Raw genomic sequence first — 24,327 nt, forward strand, 5'->3', positions numbered from 1 at the left:
TACCCCCTATGTATTTAAAAAAGGACTTCTTATTGTCCTTAATCTGGGAAGCTAGTCCCAGTTCCATCTCTGCCTTGGCCTTCCTAACTGCCCCCCTACATCCCTGAGCAAGTGCAGAATAGCCCTCCCTGGTGATGACCCCTTCTTTCCATTGGGTGTAAGCCTTCTTTTTAGCAAGGACAGCTTCCCTCAGTACCAGCAGGCACCCAGACACAGCCCCCTAGACAGTACCCAAGCCCTGATCCTCCAACCCTCACCCCACAGAGACTTACCTTCACACAGCTGCTGGGGCTGCTCCCACCACCCTGCCTGGCTGCATGCCAGTCGTGTGTGTGCACATGTAGACATGTAATGCCCCTTGCCGCCAGTTGCTCTCCCCACCCCCCGCTCCCACCAGCCCCAAGCAGCTTCTTGCTAGAGCAAGCCAGGAAGTGCCAGGAAAACTTTGATGGTGAGTAGAACAAAACCCTGGACATTTTTTGACATTTTAAAAAACCACCCAGACAGAGATGGGAGGACCCAAAAAGAGGACATGTCCAGGAAAACCCGGATGTATGGTAACCCTAGTCCTTTACCATAATTTAAGAAGCTGCCTAAGATCCATTTCAGGACTTAAAAGGAGAATTTTAGAAACAGCATTGACAATTTTTATATTTCAGCAGAGAGAAAGAAGCAGGCTTAGTTCAAAAGCCTTTGGATTTGACCAGCCTGTTTTTTCCCTGCCTGTTTAGACCTTTGTTTTATTTAAAAAAAAATGAACATTAAGGTGTCACAGCTGTAAAGTCCAGTGTCTTGAAAACTTTCAAAGAAAAGAGCTAATATTGCACATCTATTTGATTCCTCCTAGCTCCAGTAATAATAACATTTTGGACTTATTAAGCACTTTTCAGCAATACACCTGAAAGCACTTTGCAAAGGAGGTCCAGTGGCTGTCCATTTTTATTTCTAGTCCTGTTGGGCCTTGAGATACCAACCATTAATCCTGTCAGTAGGTATCAGTCCTCCCAGATCACAGTCCATGGTAATTTTGGGAAGACCCCAAGTTTCAGGGGGAAAAAAGGAAACATTTCTCTAAAAAGGGATGGGTTTATTTTATTTTGGGGGGGGTGGGGGGTGTTGAATGCCAGCTGCTTGAAACCGCTGAGAGATTTGGAATGTTAATGTAACTTTCAAGCGTGAGCAGGATGCAGGTGAGGTGGCCAAAGGAGCACGATAAATGTAATTTATCACCCAGATATCACCACCACGTATCTGATCTATTTATGTATAGCTTGGCTGCCAGTCTATAGTTTGCGGTAGCTTGTTTGCTTCCTTGAAAGCAGCTTTCGATTGTTCTATCATGGTGCCATTTACATCCAGTAAAATAAAAGGATATTTGTTTTATCTAATAAAATCCAAAGTCTAAAATGATTCCTTTCAGCTTTTCTGTGGGGAGAATCACAAGAAACCAATGCAATTCATTTAAAACCATGAGCAATAAGGTAAGGACAGAAAGAAAAAAACATTCATGGAGCTTCTCTTTTTGTTTGAGATTCTCCTTCTGTGTGAGACCTATGCTAAGCACTCCTCCTGCCTCTGATACATTATTGTTGAGTGCCCATTTGTCCTGTAGTACAGATGGATTTAGGAAATAACATGGAGCAATGTATTTTAGCACAAAAGAGAGCAGCCACATTTGTGCTTCTAGATTTGCTGCGGCTTGTTTGTTCAAAGTCTTCCTTCATCTTAACTAATTATTTCTAATTAGCAAGGCAGACTGCAGTTTACATTAAACATTTCCAAGTTCCGTAAGCCACGAGCTACTTTTAAGCTTTTTCATTTCAATGAACCCCATATGCTGATGTAATGGTGGCCTGATCCCAACCAACTAAAATACACTCAGGGGTTTAAAAACACAGGAGTTTGGTGTCATAACATTCATATAAGCCACCCAGTTAGATAGAAGTGACAAGCAGGAGTCCTCAACATAATGTGCTTATCAGTTAAGGGGATTTATTCTGAGTAGGTGGCAGTGGGCATAGCAGATAACAGCCTTGACAGTATGGGAGACATTACAGACCCACAGTGGCCTGGAGCCATAGGTATTACTGCACCAAAGAATGTTTATCTCAAGAGACTACTTAGTTTATCTCAGATGCTCCACTTCTGGTCTCTCTTCCTGACAGACATCTTGTACTGATTTTCATTCATTTTCTGAAATTTAAATAATTCCTGGGGCTATGGAATTTATAGACTGAGTATCAATGGTAATCATGTGGAGCCTGATTTTTAAATTGCCTTTACTTTGTAATTCAAATTGTGTTGTGTGGTAGACATTAATTATGTCAGCCAACATCTATTTACAAATGGGGATTTAAAAATGGGCAGTTCTTATCAGCAAGTGACATTTGGCAGATGGATGGTGTTAGTAACAAAAAAAGAAGAAAAGGGGAGAGAGAAGGGGGCTTGTGACCAGACCTGACAAACGAGTCTCTGATACCTTTCCGAATACAGCCCTTGTCTGCCAGAAAGAAAGGGGCAGAGGGAAAGCATAACTGAGCACCAAATAAATGTTGCAAACCTCTGCATTTGTTTCTTTCAAACTGTCTTTTTCACTTAACAGATAGCATTTCAAATCTCTATTGACATGTGCACAGGTCTTTTGTGAGAGCTTCTAGTAGCCACAGCAAGCCTAGTTTGTAACGCTCTTGAGTGGGAGGAGATTGAGGAGGCTCTAGCTAAAAATTCTTCCTAACAAAGCTAGTGTTTAGGGTTGCACCTCTCTTCAAAGAAAGGCTGATAAGTTCTTACTCTTTTTCATGGCAAGGCAGAGATATTAATGTCTCATTGACATACAAGAACACAGAGCTAGGGGCCCAGAACTGCTCTCGGTGGGTGAAAGCTGAGGCAGATGGGCAGTGCTAGTAGGCAGCTGTTTTAAATTTAGGAAGACAAAAGTCAGTGGATTATTTTCTTCTCCATGGGAGACACAAAAGAAGTGGCAATTCCACCATTGAGGCACCTGGGGGACTGACTCGGTCTGAAAGATGAAATCAAAGTCCAATAAATTCAGTTATCCCAGTTCTATGCATCGTGCACAGCTGTTACAAGCCTAGTGCTTTCATCTTCCAGATGAAGAATATTGAACCGTGTGGGGCAGCTGCTCCCAAGCCCCATTCTCCGTACCACGTTTCCAGTAGGGGGCACCAAAGCAGCAGCTGGATTTCAAGAAATACTTGTTGGCTTCAGTGAGTGAATCTAGTGGCTGCAAAGAAAAGCAGAAGGGAACTTTTAAAAGTACCCATGATTAGAATCCCCTGTGAAGCGAAGGGGATTTGCAGTACTGCACTGAAACTGTTGCTTTGAGATGCTCTCTAAGCATACTTGTACTGATGAATGCCTCAGTCATGTCATTACCCACCTGGTCACATTTGTGACAATAAGCATACAACCAAAGCTAGCTAAGATGAATCAGAAGAGCATGCCATTGTTGTCCTGCTGAAACAGGCCTGACTAATTCTGTAATGAAACAAAGAGAGCATTGAAAAACATCTCTTTCCCTCCTCTTCCCTAGCAATAAGCACTAAGTTCACCATTTTCCACATCTACGGGTCTTCCTCCCTAATCCATGTTTTCCACAGAGAAAAGGCTCTGTTTGCATTACCCCTCACAGCGTAAATGTATAGGTGTTTCAACTGTAAGGCATTTGACAACAGATATGCGGGTCTATAATCTATTATTTATGCAAACTAAAAAGTGTGCATGGGTCTATACACATGTACACAAAGATGTTGTCTATACATGGTGAATGACCTAGAGAAATTTATAATACACTTTTATTTAAAGACTGCCCCAAAGAGGGCCCTGTGGTGAAAAATTATCATACTAACTTAATTACCTATCTCCAGTGAACATTGAAGAACCTCCTATTGTCCTGCCTGCAATCCCTATACAGATACAACACCCTTTTTCCTTTATTTGCTCTTGCAGAGAAGTCTATTGCACCACTGAGACTGGCCTGTTCCACAAGTCCTTTGTGTCATCCTTCAAAAGAAACAGCTATTGAAACCCATGACCATGAAGCCTTTTTGGTTTTAGAGGGGTTTTTTTTTCCTTGCCCTTAGTTTACATAACCATATAACCTTGAAAGCACATAATTATCATTGAGCATAGAGTCTCATATGGCTACATTGATAGTCCTATTGTGTGCAATGTAGAGACCTTGTATAAATGCAACACCAAGCTTTAAAAGAGATACATTTTTTTTCTCCTCAAGGCTACTCAACCGCTCACATGTCAACTGCCACAATCAATAGCATATTCTGTTGTTTTGTAGTAGGAAAAAAGTGCCAGCTGTAGGCTTTCTACCTGAGGATTGCACAGAATATTAGAGCTGTAACATACAGTGGACTTCTGTCACCAGTTAGTTGTGCTGAGACTTTTGAATGCCGAACTCCTAGATGCCGTTGTTCCACAGTCACAAATTAAGATTTATATTGTGTGTTGATAACCTTGCCCTGAAACAGAGCAGTGGAAATTTCACATTAAATTGCAGTTTGCTTTATTTCCCAAAGTGAGTGCTTTTGTTTTAAACATCCTCATTCAAAATCTTCTATGCAGATAATCCGATGCAGGGCAACTCTTATCCTCCAAACAGTCGTTTCCTGTCAGAGGATCTAATGAAAGAAAGATATTTTGTAAATATCCCACTCTGTTTCACCTTCCCAAGAAGAAAATTCTGCTGTAGGGTTAAAATAGAAATATCTGTATTTCAGATAAGCAACAACAGTGACACTGTACACTATCACATTTGGAGACGTATGGAATATGTGTGTTCAGTGTTGAATTTATATGTACGTGTGTATGTATATTAGTCATCCCTATGACATATGTACACAGGGGAGTGGGAGCTCCCATTCCCTTTGAAAGAATCAGCACTCATGTTGGCCCAAGAATAATATTTATCCCCACATCCTCAAAAGAACACATTTTGGGGTTGGTGTTGCATTGAGTCTCATTCCTGAGTCATAATTTGTGGAGAAAAAGTAAATACCCTAGCCAGAATTTAAAATTGTCTTTCAGATTTACAGTGGTTGCACACTCACAAATTCTCAAAGGAAACCTCCTAGTAAGCACAAAACGGGATAAAAATGTACTTTGAGGAGCTTCAAGTACATTCTCTTTTGGTGTAACAACCGTGTAGGACCACATCAAATAACGTAGGATGAATTATGCTCAATCTTTATAGGAAGTACACAAGATACAAAGGCTAGAACATCATATTTACTCACAGGCAGGTGGGTCCAACTGGACTAATTCAAGATGCCCACTGCTAATTTACCTTGTCTGGATTAAAGAGGAGTAATTTGTTTAACATCTTTTAACTTAAGAAAGCCAGTTGTGCCGTATCAAGTAGAATTGTGTGTGGCGGTTTTCTGACTTCAATCCATTAAAAGCTAAGCTTAGACTTCCTAACCCTTTCACTTCTGACATGAACCGAGCTCAGACTGAGTTTCCTAAAAGGCTGGTGCTTTCCCCTAATGTGTTGGTTTTCTGCAAAAGTCTGGAAATAATTTTAAAAGATCTCCACATTATTCAAGGCAAAAAAAAAAATTACTAAAATTGTGCTTTAAGCAAAACAGCATTCTTAAGTTGCCAAGGCAGTAAACACCAGCTTTGGGAAATGCAATAAGATTTAAACATCTGTTTTGGAGCTGATATTTTAACCATTTTACATCCCTGGTTGGCCACTTCCCAGGCATATATAGAAAGGGTCAGTGAAGAGACAGAAAGGGAGCAAGTCCATCCTTAACCTACTACAAATCAAAATTTGCCATGGTTTCTTAAATCATCATGTTTTAATAAAAAAGAAAGCTTTCCACATCAGCCAAAGAACAGTGAGCGGGTTAGGGCAAGAAAAGCTGTTCATGCTTTTGTTATGTTTACAGCGATATAATGTATGTGTAATGTATGTGCTATTCTGTGTTTTTTTCCCCTCAGAGACCTGAGATGGGGTTCAGTACTTCTCAAAAACTTGTCTATATCCCTCCCAACTGTACAGTTTGTTCAGTAAAAGATTTTTTGAGTCATCTCTTAATAGGAAGAGGAATACAGCTTGTTACTAGAGGTCCCATCTCAAAGATGAGCCATAAAGCAGTGGGTTTTTTAATCACAAACATTCAACAACTGTGTTAAGTGCAAAAACCTTAATACACATGTCCTAGCCTATCAACTTATAAAACAGCCTGCCTGCAGAAATTTCTTTCTGGAGCTTCAGTTGGAAGATTTTTTTTTTACTTCCAGTCCTAAACTACTGAGCATGAGTTAAGAGCTGATTTTCACCCCAAAGATGACTATGTGTCAAGTCATCTCAATACAGCAGAGAGAATATGGAAATCAGTAACGTTCTGTGGGATGAAAGGCACTGCAGAGATGCAAAATACAGCTTTCAGTTAGCTTAAAAAAATCAGCAGAGTTGTATTCAGATTTCTCTGCTCAAAACAGTGCTACAGATAGAATATCATTCTTCCTCTTCCTCCTGATACATGTGGGCCAATATTCCCAGAATGATCTAAATTGAGTATAGATCCTTTCCTAAGCATAGTTCAGGGATCAGAAGTAATGGGGAAAAGAAGCTTTTATCTCTAGCTCACAGATCCCAACATGGGACCAAGTTGGTACTGGCCAAGACTTTTGCTATCATCTGATGACTGTTCCGTGCTCTCTATGAAGTGAGTCAGTAATCAGAAGCAGGACCTAATAGTCATTCTCATCATAAAACCTATCTTCACAACTGCTACCTTTAGGTGCAGCTCTTAGCTGAGGGTTGGAGACTAAATGGGCCCAGACAGCAAATTATCACAGTGCCCTAAGATCTGGGCTATCCAGTGAGTAGGGATCCTGAAGAACACTGGACAGTTTTGGGGGGGGAAATGCAATTTTGAAGCTACGCTGTTCCCTTTCTGCAGAATATTTGCCATGTTCATGTCACTAACATTCTGCAGACACTAATGTCACTTAAAAAAAAAAAAAAAGAGAAGAAGAAGAAAGGCTGAGATTTTAAAATCTGACCAGAGGTTTTCTGCTGTCCACTTTGACACCTGGCAAAGAAGGCTTTCAACGGCCAGGTACTCCGTACTGAAAACTAAGCCATTTAGGTGTATCCATGTAGGAGCCCAGAGTCGATTTTAGCCAGACATTTTTTATTGTTGGTACCTTAAAATTTCTCACTATGAGGGTCTATGAACTACTTTTAAATGCTGTTTTTCATTGGGCAAAGTGCAATTCCAGTCAGTTTCAGGGATTTCAGTGACCTACCAGATAAAAATATAGTCTTCAGATGCAAAGAAAATTGGTTAAGAGAGAGTTAACGATTTTGGATACATCTCACTTAAAATGTTTGAAAATGAAGTCCTTAACGTCCTCTGATTAGGTAAAGAAGTACTGTATTTATCTGAATATCAGATATGGCCCCGTCCTCCCCCCATAATTAAAATCTGCCAGGTTGGTGTCACCCCTCCCCCCTGCGTCTCCCCCCTAGCCCCACCACTTACTTCTGCTGTTCTGCTTCCGGGCAGTCAGCAGCAGCAGCCCTGGCCCACCTGAGCCCCATCCTGCCTGGCCAGGCAGATCAGAGCTGGAGGAAACAAAGCCAGAGCAGAAGGTATGAAAAGAGGGCCAGGCTGGGTAGGGGAATGTCTCCTGCACTAACCTCAAACCACACAGGTGGTCCCCCCAGTGTGTCCCCCATGCCCCGCACAGTCTCCCCCAAACTCCCCTCGCTGCATGCACCATCCCTTGCTGCACAAGCCACCCCTGCCCAGCATAGGCAGTGGCTCAGCTCTGGTTTTGGCTCCGAGCCCGGGGCAGGGGGTCCACGTTGAATTGCCACCTGCCCTGGGTGGATATACAAATCTAAGATGAAGTTTTTCCCCCCTCCATGTTGATGGGGGGGAGGGGGAAGGAAACCTTGTCTTGGATTTGAATACAGTATTTTCACCACTCAAATCTGCTTAAAATTGAAACGGAGACTACTAATTTTTTAGTCTTAAGCAATAGATTTTAAATGTTTGGCACAAATTCTACCTCTAAGTCCGCAGACATTATGGACCTCGTTTTCTGTTGCGATGTCCTTTAAACTGTGATTGTTTCATCCAGTACAAAGTGGTAAATAGATAACACCAAGTCAGAAAACCCTTTACACCCATGTTGCATTGGAGTAAATGACTGCAAAGGTGTGATGGCACTGGGGAGGTGGATCCTATTTCCATAGTGAACTTCATGTTTCAGAAATCTTACAGAAATCTGCTTTAGATTGTCAAAATTTCTAATAGCTGATTTCTAAGCTGATAGAGCTTAGAGTGGACATACATGAGCTACTTCTAAACTTTTGACAGTGAAAAATTATTCAAAGAAGCCAAAAAGCATGTGATATTGTGAGCCAGGTATTTGTGGTCTCACATGCATAAACACTGTATAGAAGCTGAAGGATCCTCATCAGTTGCAGACTGGTATATCTGTACTCAGAGCTGTAACAAATGCCACAAAGAAGCTGCTAGAGTTTATGAAGATTGTGGTATTTCTAAGCTCCTGGACATCTCAAACTCTAAAAAAGCCAACAGTAATTATAACTGCCATGAACCATCCAGACCCTGGATCACAGCCTTTGCTAACTGTGAGGAAATGCCAGCAGCATGCATTATGGTTATGAACTAGCTAGTCTGGTGTCACTTTAATTACCAACTCCATAGAAAGAAAGCATATTCACACTGGTTATGCCTAGGGTCCAGAGTTATTATGAGCGCTGCAAAGAAATCATTGTGTTGAATTGTATTCTGAATGAGCTAATTCTCCAGTTTAATACACTATGTAACAAAGATTACAAACTTCCCTGGTGTACCTGACATGATTAATGTTTGTCAAGCCACCAATGAGTGCACTGTGGGCTTGACTGTATTATATTCTTAGCCTGGGTTCATTTGATACGTGATTGTATCCTGTCTTGACACTATATGCAGTATTGCCAACCCCACAGTGTCAAAAACCATGAGTCAGACTCTTAAAAATCAAGAGATTTGGAACGTAAATCATGAGGTGCTATTTTTGAAGTGTGCGCGTGCGGTTCCTAGGGTTAAGGCAGCAGGGTGCAGAGTCCCAGCTCACAGTGGGCAGCCCACCTCTGCCCTGCACACACATCCAGGGAGCATGTGCCCCCCACACCTCCCCTGGCCCAGCTCCTGCCCCTCTCCCTCCCTCACCGTGGGGGTCTCGATCTGCCCCTTCCCCTCAACAGCCTTTTCATCTTGGCACTCTCTACCTGCACCAGAAGAAAAAAATCTGAGGTTTGATCTCTATCAGGAGATCAGAAGTCAGAGTTCATTTGACCTGGAAGTCTGGAGTCTCATGATTTTTTCATGAGAGTTGGCATTACTGTATATACCATGGTTTTCTTTCAAAGCAGCCTGTACATGACACTTAAATCTGTGGAAACCCAACAAAGTCAGTCATGGTAAAAAAATGTCACAAACCATCTAGAATATGTGGGAAACTAACAAAAAGTTTACACATGAAATCAGGAGGGGAAATTACCTCTAGGCTTGAGTGTGTTAAATTGTTTTACTGTTTAGCTTTTCTGTAAAATACCAGTTATCTCTAAAGTTGTAATGTAATCACAGTGGTTACATTCCAGAGTTGCACATGTGAAAACCAAATCTTTGTAAATGGCAATTTGTCTCAAGTAGTTCTTCCTGCTCTGTGTTTGAAAGTTACTTTAAGATTTTTTTTTAAATTGTGAATGTGGTGTTAAATGGGAAATTTGTTAAGGTTTTTTCTGTATGCTTGAGGTTTTGGATGCCTTTGGAGGTTGGCTGCACACCAAAATTGAACTATTACATCAGTGAAAACCACATTACAGGCCAGAGATCTAGGAATGTAAGACGTGGTGTGCCAGATCCAAGACTGGGTCTATTCACAGGACTGGGGACCAGGAACAAATTGTGTGTGGCTCTGCCTCAGTTGCCCCAACGGGTGGTATGGAGCTAATTTCTGTTAACGACTTTGTAGAAGAAATTCGCTAGTAAGTTTGAAGTATTATTATATATGTGGTTCATTGAATCTTGTGTCCTGTCTCTGACTGCAAGGTTTTAGAAGAAAGGTGGGGAAAACCCCTAAAGGATAGAAGACTACTGGGATGTTTTGCCCTTTGGTACCTGTAATTTTTCTATTGTCTACATTATCCAGGGATCTGTATTCCCATTGTAGTAGCCTTCCTTTGCCTCTGTGGTTAATGTAATCAGCTTTCAGGGACCTGTAATTTACAGAAGAGAGAAGGTTATTCATAACTTCAGAAATAAATTAGACCACTTCTCAGACAGTAATGCACCGCATAGGCAGTTAAAACTTTATCCTCACAGCTACATTTTTGATGAAGCAATCATAGCATCCCTCATCAGTTGTCATGGTTAGAGCTGAGGCCTTGTATTAGCCTAGGTTATGTATGTTACAACAATACTGTCTGGTAGAAGACAAGATAGAAGAAAATTACAACCAAACCAGATGTAGAGAAGACATAAGCCACTGAGAGATTCACAGAAGGAAGTAAATTAGTCTTTGTCACTCCTGTTCTGAACTTATCATTATAGTCTTCAGAAAATCATAGAAAATTAGGGTTGGAAGAGACCCTAGGAGGTCATCTAGTCCAGTGGTTCTCAGCCTTTTTTGTACCAGGATCCATTTGCAAAGACTGATGGCTTGTCCCAACCCACACTCTCCTGGCCCTGCTGGTGCCCAACGCACAGTGCTCCATCCCCCCTGCCCTGCTGAAGCCTCCATGCCCGGCTGTCCAGCCACCTTCCCCCGGAGCCACCTGCCCCCACCACACCCATCCCACCCACACATGCACAAACACGCACGCACGCACACACCACCACCCTCACCCTCATTCCAAGTCTCCAAGCGCTGGCCCTCCAACCCCTGCTCCCCATACACTTACCTTCATCTAGCTGCTGGGGCTGCTCCCACGACCCTGCCTGGCCACATGCTGGCCACACCCCAAGCAGCCCCTTGCAGGGTGCAATGCTGCCAGCCTGCAAGAGAAACCTGCACTTTCGCATGTTTTTCTGGCACATGCTCATGACTCTGATATATTCTTGTGACCCACTTTTGGGTCACAACCCACAGGTTAAGAAGTGCTGATCTAGTCCAACCCCCTGCTCAAAGGACCATGCCTAACTAGATCATCCCAGGCAAGGCTTTGTGTAGCTGGGTCTTAAAAAGCTCCAAGGATGGGAATTCCACAGCCTCACTGGGTAGCCTGTTCCAGCACTTTACTACCCTCCTAGTGAGAAAGTTTTTCCTAACTTAAACTTCCCTTGCCACAGCTTGCTACCTCCTTGCTCCATCATCTGTTATTGCTCTTTGCTCTGTCATCTGCCACCACTGAGAACAGCCTAGCTCCATCCTCTTTGTAACCAACCTTCAGATAGTAGTTGAAGACAGGTATTAAATCGCCCTCAGTCTTCCCTTCTCCACACTAGATAAGCCCAGTTCCCTCAGCCTCTCCTTAGAAGTTATGTTCCCAAGCCCCCGAACCATTTTTCTTGCCTTCCACTGGACTCTCCAACTTCACATCCTTTCTGTAGTGGGGGACCCCATACTGGGTACAGTGCTCCAGATGCGACATTGGCACTGCCAGATAGAGGGGAATAATCACTTCCCTGCTGTTAACCTTCATCACAGTAAGGGTACACTGTTGGCTGATATTCAGCTTACTGTCCATTATAACCCCCAGGTCACTTTCTGCAGAGCTGCTGCTTAGCCAGTTGGTTCCCAGCCTGTAGCGGTGCATGAGATTGTTGCATCCTAAGAACTGGACTTTGCACTTGTCCTTATTGAGCCTTTTGAGATTTCTTTTGGCCCAATCCTCCAGTTTGTCTAGGTCACTCTGAATCTTAACCCTACCCTCCAGCATATCTACTACTCCCCCCAGGTTGCTGTCACCTGCAAAGTTGCTTAGGATGCACACCATCCCATCTTCAAGTTCAGTGATGGAGATGCTGAACGAAACCGGCCCCAGGACCCACCCCTGGGGCACTCCACTTGATACCAGCTGCCAACTAGATATTGAGCCATTGATTACTACCCTTTGAAGTGAGAGTTTTCGGGAAGGATGGATTTAAGGACTCAATTTTACCCCAGATGAAGTCAAAATTTGCTGTTTCTGTTTCTGTCAAATGAGTCAGAAAGTGTTGTAGCTCAGAAGTGAGAGTTCATTCCCAGAAAAAATAAATGCATCCAGATGAGAAGACACTAATTAGATTCCAAAACAGAAATGAAGAAGGTTAATGTTACAAGGCAAGTTTCAAAATGGCTCACCAAGGAGAACCTTCCTCAGGGGATATCCATATCTACAGTAGGTAGTAGTGTGTGTGGCCCAGTTTAAGGGTCTATTCCAAAGCTCAGTGAAGTCATGAAAGGCTCCAGATAACTTCAGTCTGCTTTGTATCAGGTCTTAAGCATGTTTAGGACATTATGAAGATTATAGTACATGAGCTGTATTTATATTTAAAATCAGCATTCAGAGTTGATTTAGGGAAGGAAACAGCTCTCCCCCTTCTACTCCGTTTTGCAAGTTTTGCAGTTAGTTTTTGCAGGGTACAATGATGAAGCAATTAAGAGACCTCTACTTCCAGGAACAATTTACTGTGTTAATAAAATTAGCAGGCAAAAGTGCCAGCCAGCTGTTATCACTGTCATTGTTATCACAGTTCTCAGAACAAGCCCTTATAGCTACATCTCCTTTTCTCACTGCATATCGGCCTCATATTTCCTGTTATTTTTTTCCTTTCCCTTCTACGGTGCATTTACTTCTCTGGATGGATGGTCCAATTAGGGAATCTGGGGAAGAGCAAACTGGGTCTCAGGGACTGCTCTGTGAAAACATTCTCCCAAACCTAACTTGAGTTGCAGTGATTTGTTCCTGGGCAGAGACTGAAATGTAGTCTAGATCTCTAGGTGATGGGTGCATCAGCAATGGCATATATCGGGAGAATGTAATTTGAAGAAACACTTTCAGATTAAAAAACAAGTTTCCTTAACAAATCCCAAGTTCTTGCTGATAAACAGAGCGTCCATTTGGCTTCTGTACAGAACGAGATGCTGTTTCATGAACAGGAGCTGTAACGTGAACACTAGCATTGAAATCTTGTCTCCAGCATTCTTTGCAGTGGTCCAGGTGAGCACTCTTTTGAGAGTGTGTTTTCTCTAATGAGGCTAATGAGTGTTTTTCTCTTTTGCTTTGCAGGTGCATTACTGCTGGGAGGAATTCTCTACTCCTGGCAGTTCCCTCATTTCAATGCCCTGAGCTGGAACCTCCGCGAGGATTATTCCCGAGGAGGATACTGTATGATGTCCGTCACCCACCCGGCAATGTGCAGGCGGGTAGCTCTGCGTCATTGTTTGGCCTTAATTGGACTCTCAACAATGGCCCCTGTCCTCGACGTCACCACATGGACTTTCCCTGTCATTTCACTCCCTATCAATCTGTATATTTCCTACCTCGGCTTTCGGTTCTACAGGGATGCGGACCGTAGCAGCTCCAGAAGTCTTTTTTTCTGCAGTCTGTGGCACTTGCCAATGCTTCTGCTTCTCATGCTCACATTTAAGAAATCTCAAATAGAGAATGACAATAAAGGGAAGCTTCCAAGCTGAAATCCTGGCAAGATACTGAAATCAGATTGCCTTAATGTCAATTAGGTGTTGTCATCCCTGTTTCACTGTCAAACAGAGAGTATGTCAGTAACTATATGCAGGGAAAATTAGGGTGATCTTTTTGAAGATAATCTTTTGTGCCCAGTAGCCACTTTATATAAATCGTTTTCTAAGTTTTTTTTTAAAGGGAAGGGACTTTATTAATGGCAGAGCTTGGTGAATGGAATTCAGGTCCCTTTACTGCACTTCTTAGGTCATGAGTTAAAATCCAGTCTAGGTCAGAGACTCATAATTTTTATGGCTTCCTACTGGTCCATGTGAAACAAATTTGGTGAGTCTTGGACTCATGTTTAGTAAAAACAGATCCACATTAGAAAACATCTCCATCTCCCTCATTTGTCTCCCTCATTTGACCAGCATCTTTGGCAGTCTTAGAGAAGAAGCTAAGATGACTTGGCATTAATGTTGTTCTTTCCTCTCATTTCCCAATGAAGTGGGCGTCCATTCTTGAAACTAGAGACGTATTGTTGGTGTTCCCAAACACCAGAGGGCAAAGGGAAGTTCACGTTGCTACAGTCTATTCCGTCCCTGTTCTGTTACTAAACAGAAGGCTTCAGTACCTGGGACTGTCAGCCTGGCACCTTTCACAAGGCTTAAATTCACTTTAATAAGTTTTCAAAGCTTCCAGATTCTTTTCTATTATTTTTTTCAATATTTTGAAAGGCATCCTACTACACACTGCACATTAGCATGTAAAGAGCCTCCAGCTGAACAAAGTTATTTCCTAATATATTGCTTTCAGATTCTTGTAGCCCAATTGTTATTATATTGCCATCACAAAGGAATTTCTGACTCTCCCAAGTTTTTATGAGAAATCTTAAAAACGAACACTTGGGGCAAGATTGTCGACTGGTACAAATTGACATAACCATGTTGACTTCAGTAGAACTCTGCTGATTTACATCAGCTGGGGATCAGGTCTTTAGAGTCCAAGTGTAAGAGTTTTATATGCTAATGTGTACTCTGCCAACCTGCTGAGTCTAAGACCGTCTGCTAATGAGGTGTTTCCTATAATTAGCTGAATTGTAGGCTTACTTTAAGAAATATAACAGGTGTATTGGGTGCCATGGTACAGTTGTGGTTCAAAAACAAGGTTGCTGTGGGGTATATTCTTAGTGAGGATCATATTTCATCACCCTTGAGGAAAAGCCAATTTTGTTCCAGCTGTTTTGAACTTAGAAACTAACAAGTTCAAATTGCTGATGCAACCATCAAAGCTGCTGTGCAACAATAAAGCTTATCCTCACTAGGAAAATGCATCATACATGTCACCTGGCATGGTTAAAACATTCCTTGTAGACAAGGACTGATAATTCTGTGATCACAGTTGCAGTTTGCAGCTAAATCAGGGGTGTGAGACCAATGTAAATGTGACCAGCTAAAATAATGGTAAACAAAACAACACTCTGTTTAGACAAGGATTGGGTTCATCTTATGGTGCTTGGCATGTGTTAAAACTTGATGTATTTTCACGTGAAGATTTTTCCAGCATGGATAGGGACCAGTCTAGGGCAGGACTATGTATTGAGTTCTGCTCCCATTCCCATCTCATGGAAAATCTGCCCACTCTTGCATTTGATTCTGGCTGCCATCCACAACTTAAATTCTGCATCAGGAATAGATTTTTGTCTGATCGCTATAAATAAGTAAATGAAGTGTGATCACACAATCAAAAGATTTCTTTTCTGTCCAGTGTTGCCTCAACACAATTTATTTTTTCTTCAGCTTGTTGGCAGGTCTGAGCAGTATTCCACTCCTATTGCAGGATGCTGCAGTGTAGTGCTGTTATGCACCAGATCCAAGGGCTTCTGAGTTCTGGGAAACAATAGTTGATCTAGCCTTATTAAGCCTTTCAAGAAATGTCATTGATCTGCCACTGTGTCCTCATCATCCTGGTATAAAAATTTCACAGGATATTTCAGTGACACAGGCCAAGATTCTAGTCTGAATTGCACTGCTGTAAATCAGGAATGACTCCACTGACCACTGTCTCTGCTGGAAGGGGTGCTCTTCAAGAACAGAACCAGGAGCTTTACTTGACATTTAAACAATCAGTTGTGAGAGTCGTACTTTTCGCAAGTGATTTCAGATTACTGTTTATCTGAAGTAAACTGTCTTCATAGTATTCAAGTCATTTACTGTGGAGACCACGTCATAGGAACATGAGGAAATGACCTGCCATCTAATGGAGCCTCCAGTTTTTTTTAAATGCATTGAGTTTGTTTTTCTGCAATAAAACATGCACTGTACAAAAGCCATGGAGTGTGAAATAGCCCTTTGTTTGAAACGATTCCCAGTCTTCATGCCAGCATTCTTTAGCCTAATGAAGAAGCTACTTTCTGCTAGTTTTGGGAAACTCCTAGGGGTAGAGGCATTCTTCACTTCCACTCCAGGGCTGCCTATACTGAGAGGACAGGCCAGGGGTGGACCCAGGATGGTGCGACAGTGTGGACACCCCCCTTCCACCTCTGCTGTCCCTGGCTGGCCCAAATGCAGGGGGAGCCCCAGAGCAGATTCTACCCTGGTTCAGCTGTGGACTCAGTTGCACAGGATGTGGAGCTCAGCATGGGACAGAGTCGGCTGTGGGCAGGTTTCCTGTTCCTACATCTACTCCCACCTGTGCTCACCCCTTCCCTGGTGGCCCAGAGCAGGTGCTGGAAAGAGAAATCCACCCCTGCTCCACCACTGTGTCCGGCTGACCTGGGCAGTGGGGAGAGCCTCAGAGCCACTTCTGCCCTACCCCAGACACGAGCTGCAGGTAGCTTTGTGCGTTGCTGGGCTCAACTGGGAACAGCGATGGCAGCACACAGGTTCCTCCTCCCAGTGCCTGCTCCCAGGCAGCGAAACAATGTGGGTGGGGGCTGGACAGGGAGCAGGTACAAGAAGGAGGAACTGGTACACTACTGTTGTTCACCACCAAGACCAGCACCCTGAGCAGGCAAAAGTAATTCTTAGCCTCCCCTGGGACTATCAGCCCTGGAACAGCAGCAGGGGCAGGTTTCTCCTTCCATCTCCTGCTCTCTACCCATCTACCTAGTGTCCCCTAATGACCCAGGAGCTTCAGCCACACCTCATCCCCATCCCCCCCACAGTGTGAGAGCAGTGTTCTGTACCACCCCCACCCTTTTTAGGAAATCCTAGATCTGCCCATGGGATGGCAGAGGGGTTGTTTTTATTTTGCAAAATGCCTGCACTGAAAATGAGAATCTAGTGGTGAGTGCACTTCTTGCAAAATGAAATAAATCTGTGCACATCTTAGCTGGATCATGAGAATGTGGAGAGCAGGCAGGGCTGTCCCTGGGGAGTGCAAATTGGGGTGACTGCCCCAGGCCCCATGCTTTGGGGGGCCCTGTGAAACCAGGCTGGCTTCACATCCAGCCGCTCACCACCCCCACAACCACCGCTGCATCTGAGCCCCACACAGGTTGATTTGCCCTGGGCCCTGCACCCTGCTACGGTCATCTCTGGGAGCAGGTGACAGGGCTGGGCAGAACTCAGTTGCAAAGTGACCATATAGGGGTAACAGAATATATGTTATGTTGCTAATTCAGAAGGTGATAGTCTTCCATTAAGGCATCATAGAACCAATAGCCCAGCATGCCTTGGGAATACTGTGCTACTCAGATGACAATAATCCAAAATTCAGGGCACTGTTCCCAAGAATTGCATCTTCCTGAAACTCCCCTTGTAGCCTCAGTGGGAGAGAGACATTTTCTCCACCTCCTGATCCAAACCGTGCAGTGGTTTTCAACCGTTTTTCATTTGCAGACCCCTAAAATTTTTGAATGGAGATGCAGACCTCTATGAATTGTAAGTGTGGGTATTCACATACTTTTAATTCATCATAGTCATCTTTTGTGGACCCCTTAGACATAGTCTGTGGACCCCCAGAGGTCTGCAGACCACAGGTTGAAACCCACTGCACGAGTGTGTAGCATTCATCGATTTTAAGTCCAGAAGGGACTGTTATATTAATCTATGGTGACCTGCCACATAACACAGTGCAGAGAATCCCACACAGCAGGTCCTGTATATGGATCATCTCTTGTGCCTCATCTAGAATATATTTTTTGAAAGTCAGTGAATCTTACCTTTAAAGATGAGATGCATAAGCTTTTGTGAGCAATTGTCGGAGTCTTGCCTAGTAAAGTTACTAAGAGTCAGGATGGGCTCTATTCCTGAGTCTGTCACTATTTCCTTCCTCTGACCTCTAGCAGGTCATTTCATCTGATCATAACAACTGCCTTGCAGGACCTTTTGGGAATCTCAGTTAAGTGCTTTCAAATTGTTCTGAGCTCTCACACAAATGGAAAAGCAGTAGTATCATCTGGTTTCATACAACCAGCCATGGTGCCTCAGAGCAGAACAGGCATCCCAGCAAAGTGACACAGCTGGTGGGAGCTACACTGCACTGAGGAATGAATAAGGAAACTCAATCCCCTCGCACACAAGTCCCCTGCTTCCTTCTGCTTTTCCCCACACAGTTTATTCTTGTTTCCTGTATCAATATCAGACACGATCTGCCCCAGTAAAGTAACACATTCACTCACCCAGCTCCAGCTGAGTTCTCACTCAGCCAGGCCACTGTATTTCAATGCTTACACAAAATATATGTCTACCTTTATACCCTCCTTGGGTGTATAGGTGTGCTCCGGGGAGGGTGTGGAGGGAGGGAGGAGATGGCAGACATTTTAATTAGTGCAGCTCCAAGAGCCACTAATTAAAAGTGCCCAGAGCATCACGTGTATCAGTGTCCCTGCATTGAAAGATCCTGATGGGGCACCATGAACTAAAGTTTTAGTTTAAAGCGCCCCGCCACCATTTTTCAGCGTGGGGACACTGATACACATCACACTGGTGTCTGCTGGAGCAGGGTAATTAATTGCACCAGTTCTAACATATTGTAATTACAGCATGTCAGAGCAGCCTCCCTGCATGTGTATAGGAGCCTCTTGTGACCAGAAAGATGCAGAGCTAGTACCAATACAATCAGAACCAGTTACTGTTATGGATAGAAAAATAAATTATCTGGCATTCTCATAATATAGACTCTCTGTAGGAGACTTAAGATAACCCTACATTGCTGTTGTACTGCTCAGCTCTGTTGATGGTAATAACCAAGGAAATGCTATTGCAGATTGTCCCCAACTTATGTTTTAATTGCCAGTTTTAATTGCCCATTTCCCACCACCAAGTTGTTTATATTCAGAGCCCTGTGTGAGCTCAGGTTAGGACTATCAGTCCAAGTACCCCATCACCATCACAAGAATCACTTCCATCAGAGGAGGCAAGGACCGACTGGACCACAGGTCATTGGCAGATAGTAAGGAAGCCTGTAGCACTGCTTTCTGCTCTGTCTCTAGCCTGTCAAACAGCCATGGTTTCTTACTGCCTCTTCTTTCTTAGCAGAGGGGGAATGGTCTAATACTTAAGGAATTACCCTAAAACCAGGAGATTTTAGTTCAATTACCAGTAGTGCCACAGGCTTCCTAGGCAAGTCACTTTATCTTAGTTTGTCTCAGTCTTCCATCCCTAAAATGGAACAATAGTACTTACAGTAATTTCTGAGTAATTGTGCATTGAAGATTGAGATGCTCAAATATAATGGTGATTGTCAACCTTTTTTAGAATCAAGGCATCCCTTAGAAAATGCCAGCTCTTAGCATTTACTCATTTCTTGACCACAGGAAAATAATAGAGCAATTCTTCTGTTGCAAAGAACTCAGAAAGTCTACAACAGGACCAAATGTTTCTTACACTATGGATTCCTATTTAAAAACTTCGAGTTTATCTTGTGATTCATTTGTAGGTGTTTGTGAGAATCATTGTGTTATAGTAATGGGACTTCTGTACAGACCTAAGAGAGATTCCTACAGTGTGCCTAGATGGCTTGTTCTTATTGCTGATTTCAAGTGTCCTTTAGAACAGAAAGCAGTAGAGACAAGCTTCTTCATCAACTGGTCTTTGGATCACTGTTAATAGCAGGATACAGTCATTGAGCCATGTTAGATCCATTATGTATTTGTACTGCAACAATTCTGGGAGTCCCCAACACAGCACAGGTCCCCATTTTACTAAGCATTGTAAAAATAAAGAAAAAAACCCTGGCCCTGTACCAGTCTCCTCTGATCAAAATCAAAGTAAGGTGCCCAGTCACCATTTTGAGGGACATCAATAGAAATGTTCCAGTCTAATAATGAGCTCACAACATCTATCATTAAGTTGGCTTAACACTTTTTCCTCCTGTGTTCAGCATCCAGACTTTAGCTGTTTGAGCTGAAGCTTTTCCAATCTCTCTCTGCCTCAGGCTGAAGGTTGGATTTTGAATGTTTCAGTAGAAATAGTCCTGCTGTTTCACATAACAGGATTGTTAAGTTAAGACTAGCTATTTTTCAGCCATGTTCATGCATTTTTCCCTGTATCTCCTCTTAAGAGCCTTGGCACAACCAGGCTTTGGAGCAGGACTGAGGGATTTGGCACTCTTCTCTGTTCAGGCTGGTGCTTTTCATCATTCTGGGGAAATGCCCCCAGATTCAGCCAGCTCCTGGAAGACAGCACTTTGCAGAGGTTCACTGGAGCTTGTTACTGATATTCCCAAACATGGCATCTGGAGAGAACATGTTCCTGCCTCACTAAGATCTCTGCAGGCCAACCATTCTGCATGGTCCCAGGCACTGCACTTGTGTTCTGTATGTTGTGTTCTGTATAGGAGGGTGATAAAGTAGCAGATCACCTTTTCCACATAGGAAAATGCAATGGATGAAGAAAAAAAATAAAGAACATAGCTCTTTCCCCTCTCCAAGGCTTGAAGAAGCGGTTTTTAATTACATGACTGTATGCATTTTTTTCCCTGCAGGACTCATCGCTCATTCAATGCACAGAAGCCTCTACTCCTCCAAACTCCAGCCTAGGCATGTGTCAAAGGTCTGGATAACCTCTCATGCATATGCCATGATCCAGAAGGAGAGACAGAGCTGCAAGACTGAAAGGGATGTTCTCATACATTTCAGCATTGGAGGGGGACTTGAGAGTGTTTGTTTCTGGTCCTGGCAGCACCAGGCTTCCCACAAGAGGTTGGCCAATACTTTCTTAATGCAGATGCACACTGGGGTTGATTCAGGTTACACTGGCAAACTTCACCCTGGCATCTAATAACCTTAAACTTTTATAGTTTTATATTAAGTATACACTATATAATAGTCTATGTCATATAATATAGAATACATATCTACATTAAATATACAGTATATGTTGTGCATGTCAGTGCCTAATGCAGCTCTAAAATAAGCTCTTTACTAATGTTTACCAAAAAAAGCAAACAAACCTGTGTGAGAATCCTTTATCTAAAAGCAAGCAAGAGAAGGAAAAAAAACCAAAATGTGCATTGTCCTACAGAACTGAACAAACCTCCAACCTGACAGATGAAGGTGGGTGAAAAGGAAAGGTCAGACAGTGTCAAGGTATCTGTTTTCCATCCCCATGTCTTCGTGGCCTGCTGAACAGGAGCTCACTGTCATGTATTCACAACCGAAATGCAAATAGTTCTCAAAGAAATCTTTGGATATGAATTTATGTGACTGCTGGTTTGGCTTAATATTGGTTGGGAACAGAGGAATTTCTTTGTATTTTGAGAATCCAAAAAGTTAAGACTTGTGCCACTAGCACAGGCCAGTTTCCCAGCCCCTGGGCCATGGCTTGGTACCAGCTGTGAAGGGTTGGCTGCCAGTCCACAGGAGGGTTGGCTGCTGGACCGTAAGTCGGAAGTGACCGGCATACTGTGGACTTTTTAACTGAGTATAAAAAAGGGTTGGCTGCCGGTCCACAGTTTGCCAGTCTGCGGCCACTTCTGGTCTGCAGTTGCCAGTCCGTGGTCTCAAAAGGTTGGGAACCGCTGGCATAGGCCACTCAGGACTATTTTTTGCTGGACAGAGATAGCACACTATCCAATAAAACTAGGAGGAACTTGAAATGGAGATGCAAACAAGGTAATTAACTGGGTGGTTTCTCCCACTGTTTCAAAGAGAGATAGGGGGTTGCCTCTGAAGTGGGGAAAGTGTTCACCTAAACAGCAAGAACTAGGGTCTGAATCTAGTAACCTGGCAGATCCTGGCAGATTGTACTACTTAGTGGATCAAGGGTCCAATAGAGATCAAGCAATTTTTCTGTTGCAAAGAGCTCATAAAAACCAAAACAGTTCAGGATGTTTTCCTGTTTGAATGGATTCCTCTCTGAAGTCTGTGTGGGTATACCTTGTGGAATCACATGTAGGTGTTTGCAGACCTATGCATGTTAATATTGAGTAGCACCCTCTCTGCACCGTAGCTGAGAATCACTGCTCTAGTCCGACATTGCAAACTTGGCAGGTGCATACTGCCAAGGGAATTTCATAATTTTTTAAATCACTTTTCATTTCAGTTTTCTTCAGATGAAATGCAAATGGAAACATCTCAGTTGGGCTTGAAGGTTGTAAAAACTTTCCTTTTTTTAAACAAAAATTAAGTGTTAGCTCTGATAAAAGCTAGATTTCATCCTTTAAAGAGGAATTCAATCAGAGAGCCCAGCTTAGAGGAGTTCATCTCTCTGGATCCTATTGCATTCTTATTTAGCATCCCAGCCACATGACTAGCACCAGGAGTCCCATCACAATGACTGCATGATAGACACGTCCCTTCAGTATCAGTGAGGAAGATATTGGTCCTTAGCCTGCTTAAATGGATACTAAGTTTGCTGCCAGTGGGCAGATAATTATGCAATTCCGTAAGGCATTTCAATGTAGAATTTCAAAGCACTTTGCAGGGAGATTCATTGCACTTGCAAGTTTCCTGGAACGGAGGTAAGTGTTATACCCTATTTTACAGAGCAGGAAATGACAGCACAGTAAAGTTAAGTGATTTGAACTATTTCAGATAAGAAGGTAGTAGTAAAGTCAGCAATAGACTCCAGGTCATCCCATGTTCCAGCTACTGGGCCATATGCAGTATTCCTACCCTTAAATAGGGCAGGAATAGCATCTCCTGATTATTCTCTATAGTTGAGGAAGCAAAGCCCCACAAGTAGTTATTTTTTCTTTTCTGCAAGAAGAGTGAAGCAACATTCATTTTGGTGCCTACATGTCCCCAAAGAAGTGTGTATGATCCAGTTGGTCTCTCTGCTTCCTCAGTTCTTAGCTAAAAACTGGATGCATCTATGCATTCATTAATACACAGTAGTTTCTGCACATTTAGTTTAGTACTTGCTTTATGAAGTACTAACTAAATAGGCAGTAACTACAGTTTCTGCTCAGTAATGCCAGCGCACAATTTTTTGTGATGTTCATTGCACAGTAGCCTAATAACACTGCGCAGTAGCATATTAGCACAGGTTTTGACCGGCACACTACTACTCAGTGTTATTAGGCTACTGTGTGCAGTAAGCATCTTGTGTAGATGTGCCCACTGTTTCGCTGCATGTAGCAATGCAGTGCAAGTATAAGACAGACCATCCCACCCTACTGTGAGTCAGATCACACAGCTGGGGTTTTTAGGAGATTTAATCAAGAATTTGTAATTCTCGCTGTTCCTTTATTGTCACTGAAATGTAACTCAGAGGATTTTGATTTTAACAGTCCCACTCCACTGGGGGTTGGTTCTTTATTTTAGCCACTTAGTGGAAAAAAAATCTCTTTGCTGGAAGGGGTTGAAATGAAACATTTAACCAAATGAGGTCACTGCCTTTATTTTCATTCAGAAGGGGCATTCTGAATAGACTCCCCAGCCCACTTCAAAAGGTTGTGGCAACATGTCCGCTGTGGTGCAGGTCATTCATGGACACTACAGGAGATGTGAAAACATCTGCTAGATCCATGCCTGATTCTTTCAGTACAGTTACTCCCCTTGCTAATAATTGTCTGTGTTCTGTCATCTAGAAAGCGATTTTGTATGTCTCCCAGGTATTCTAATGCTAATTTGTTTAGTTAAAAAGAGAAGAGGCTAAACAGATGTGAACCATTTGGTTAGGTTGTAGTTCATTTGTTAGGAAGTGCAAAGTTTCTTGGCAGGATATTAAATATTACCTCGCCTATTCACAAACACTTCATATTTCAAGAGAGGAAGGGAGGTAAGGACCGCACTCAATAAATCAGGCTTTTCAAAGAGACAGAAAAAGGCAAACATTTGATAAATCTGTGTCATTATACTAAAAGATCAAAGAGGTTTACATATGTATTTATGCAACTGGCAACCTAGGAGACAATAATAACAAACATAGATCTCTGACAGCTTTACAAAAATACAAATTAGCCCGTTCTAATCTGTAATTATCTGAAAAATGTGCGAGGTAGGAGGTTGTTAGCTGCAAAGCTTTTACTTGTTAATGTTGATATGATGCGAGAATGTTAATCTTTAATAGTTATATTAGATCCATAAGCAAGAAACGGCAGAAGTCACTGTGTTAAATGTATGTGTGCACTTATTATACAGACATGATTTTGTGTATACACAAAACACAACACAATACACACACTGTATTTTATCAGAAATAAAAATCAGCAGGGAAACAAGAGGTTCATAATGTGCTAATTACCATTACAGTATTCCAACAGAA

The 24,327-nt window shown here is 42.7% G+C and overlaps 1 protein-coding gene across 1 annotated transcript in view; it reads left to right on the forward strand.

Moving 5' to 3' along the window:
* LOC109315159 (protoheme IX farnesyltransferase, mitochondrial) overlaps positions 1–16,004 on the forward strand; it is a 150,865-nt gene extending 134,861 nt beyond the window's left edge. The window contains exon 7 of the mRNA XM_019542732.1: positions 13,280–16,004. Coding sequence (XP_019398277.1) covers positions 13,280–13,686 — 407 coding nt within the window. The 3' untranslated portion in view covers positions 13,687–16,004. The remainder of the gene's footprint in view (positions 1–13,279) is intronic.
* The last annotated feature ends 8,323 nt before the right edge of the window (positions 16,005–24,327 follow it).

The sequence above is a fragment of the Crocodylus porosus genome, unplaced genomic scaffold (genome assembly GCF_001723895.1).
Source record: "Crocodylus porosus isolate Cpor-Errol unplaced genomic scaffold, CroPor_comp1, whole genome shotgun sequence".
Classification (NCBI taxonomy): domain Eukaryota; kingdom Metazoa; phylum Chordata; order Crocodylia; family Crocodylidae; genus Crocodylus; species Crocodylus porosus.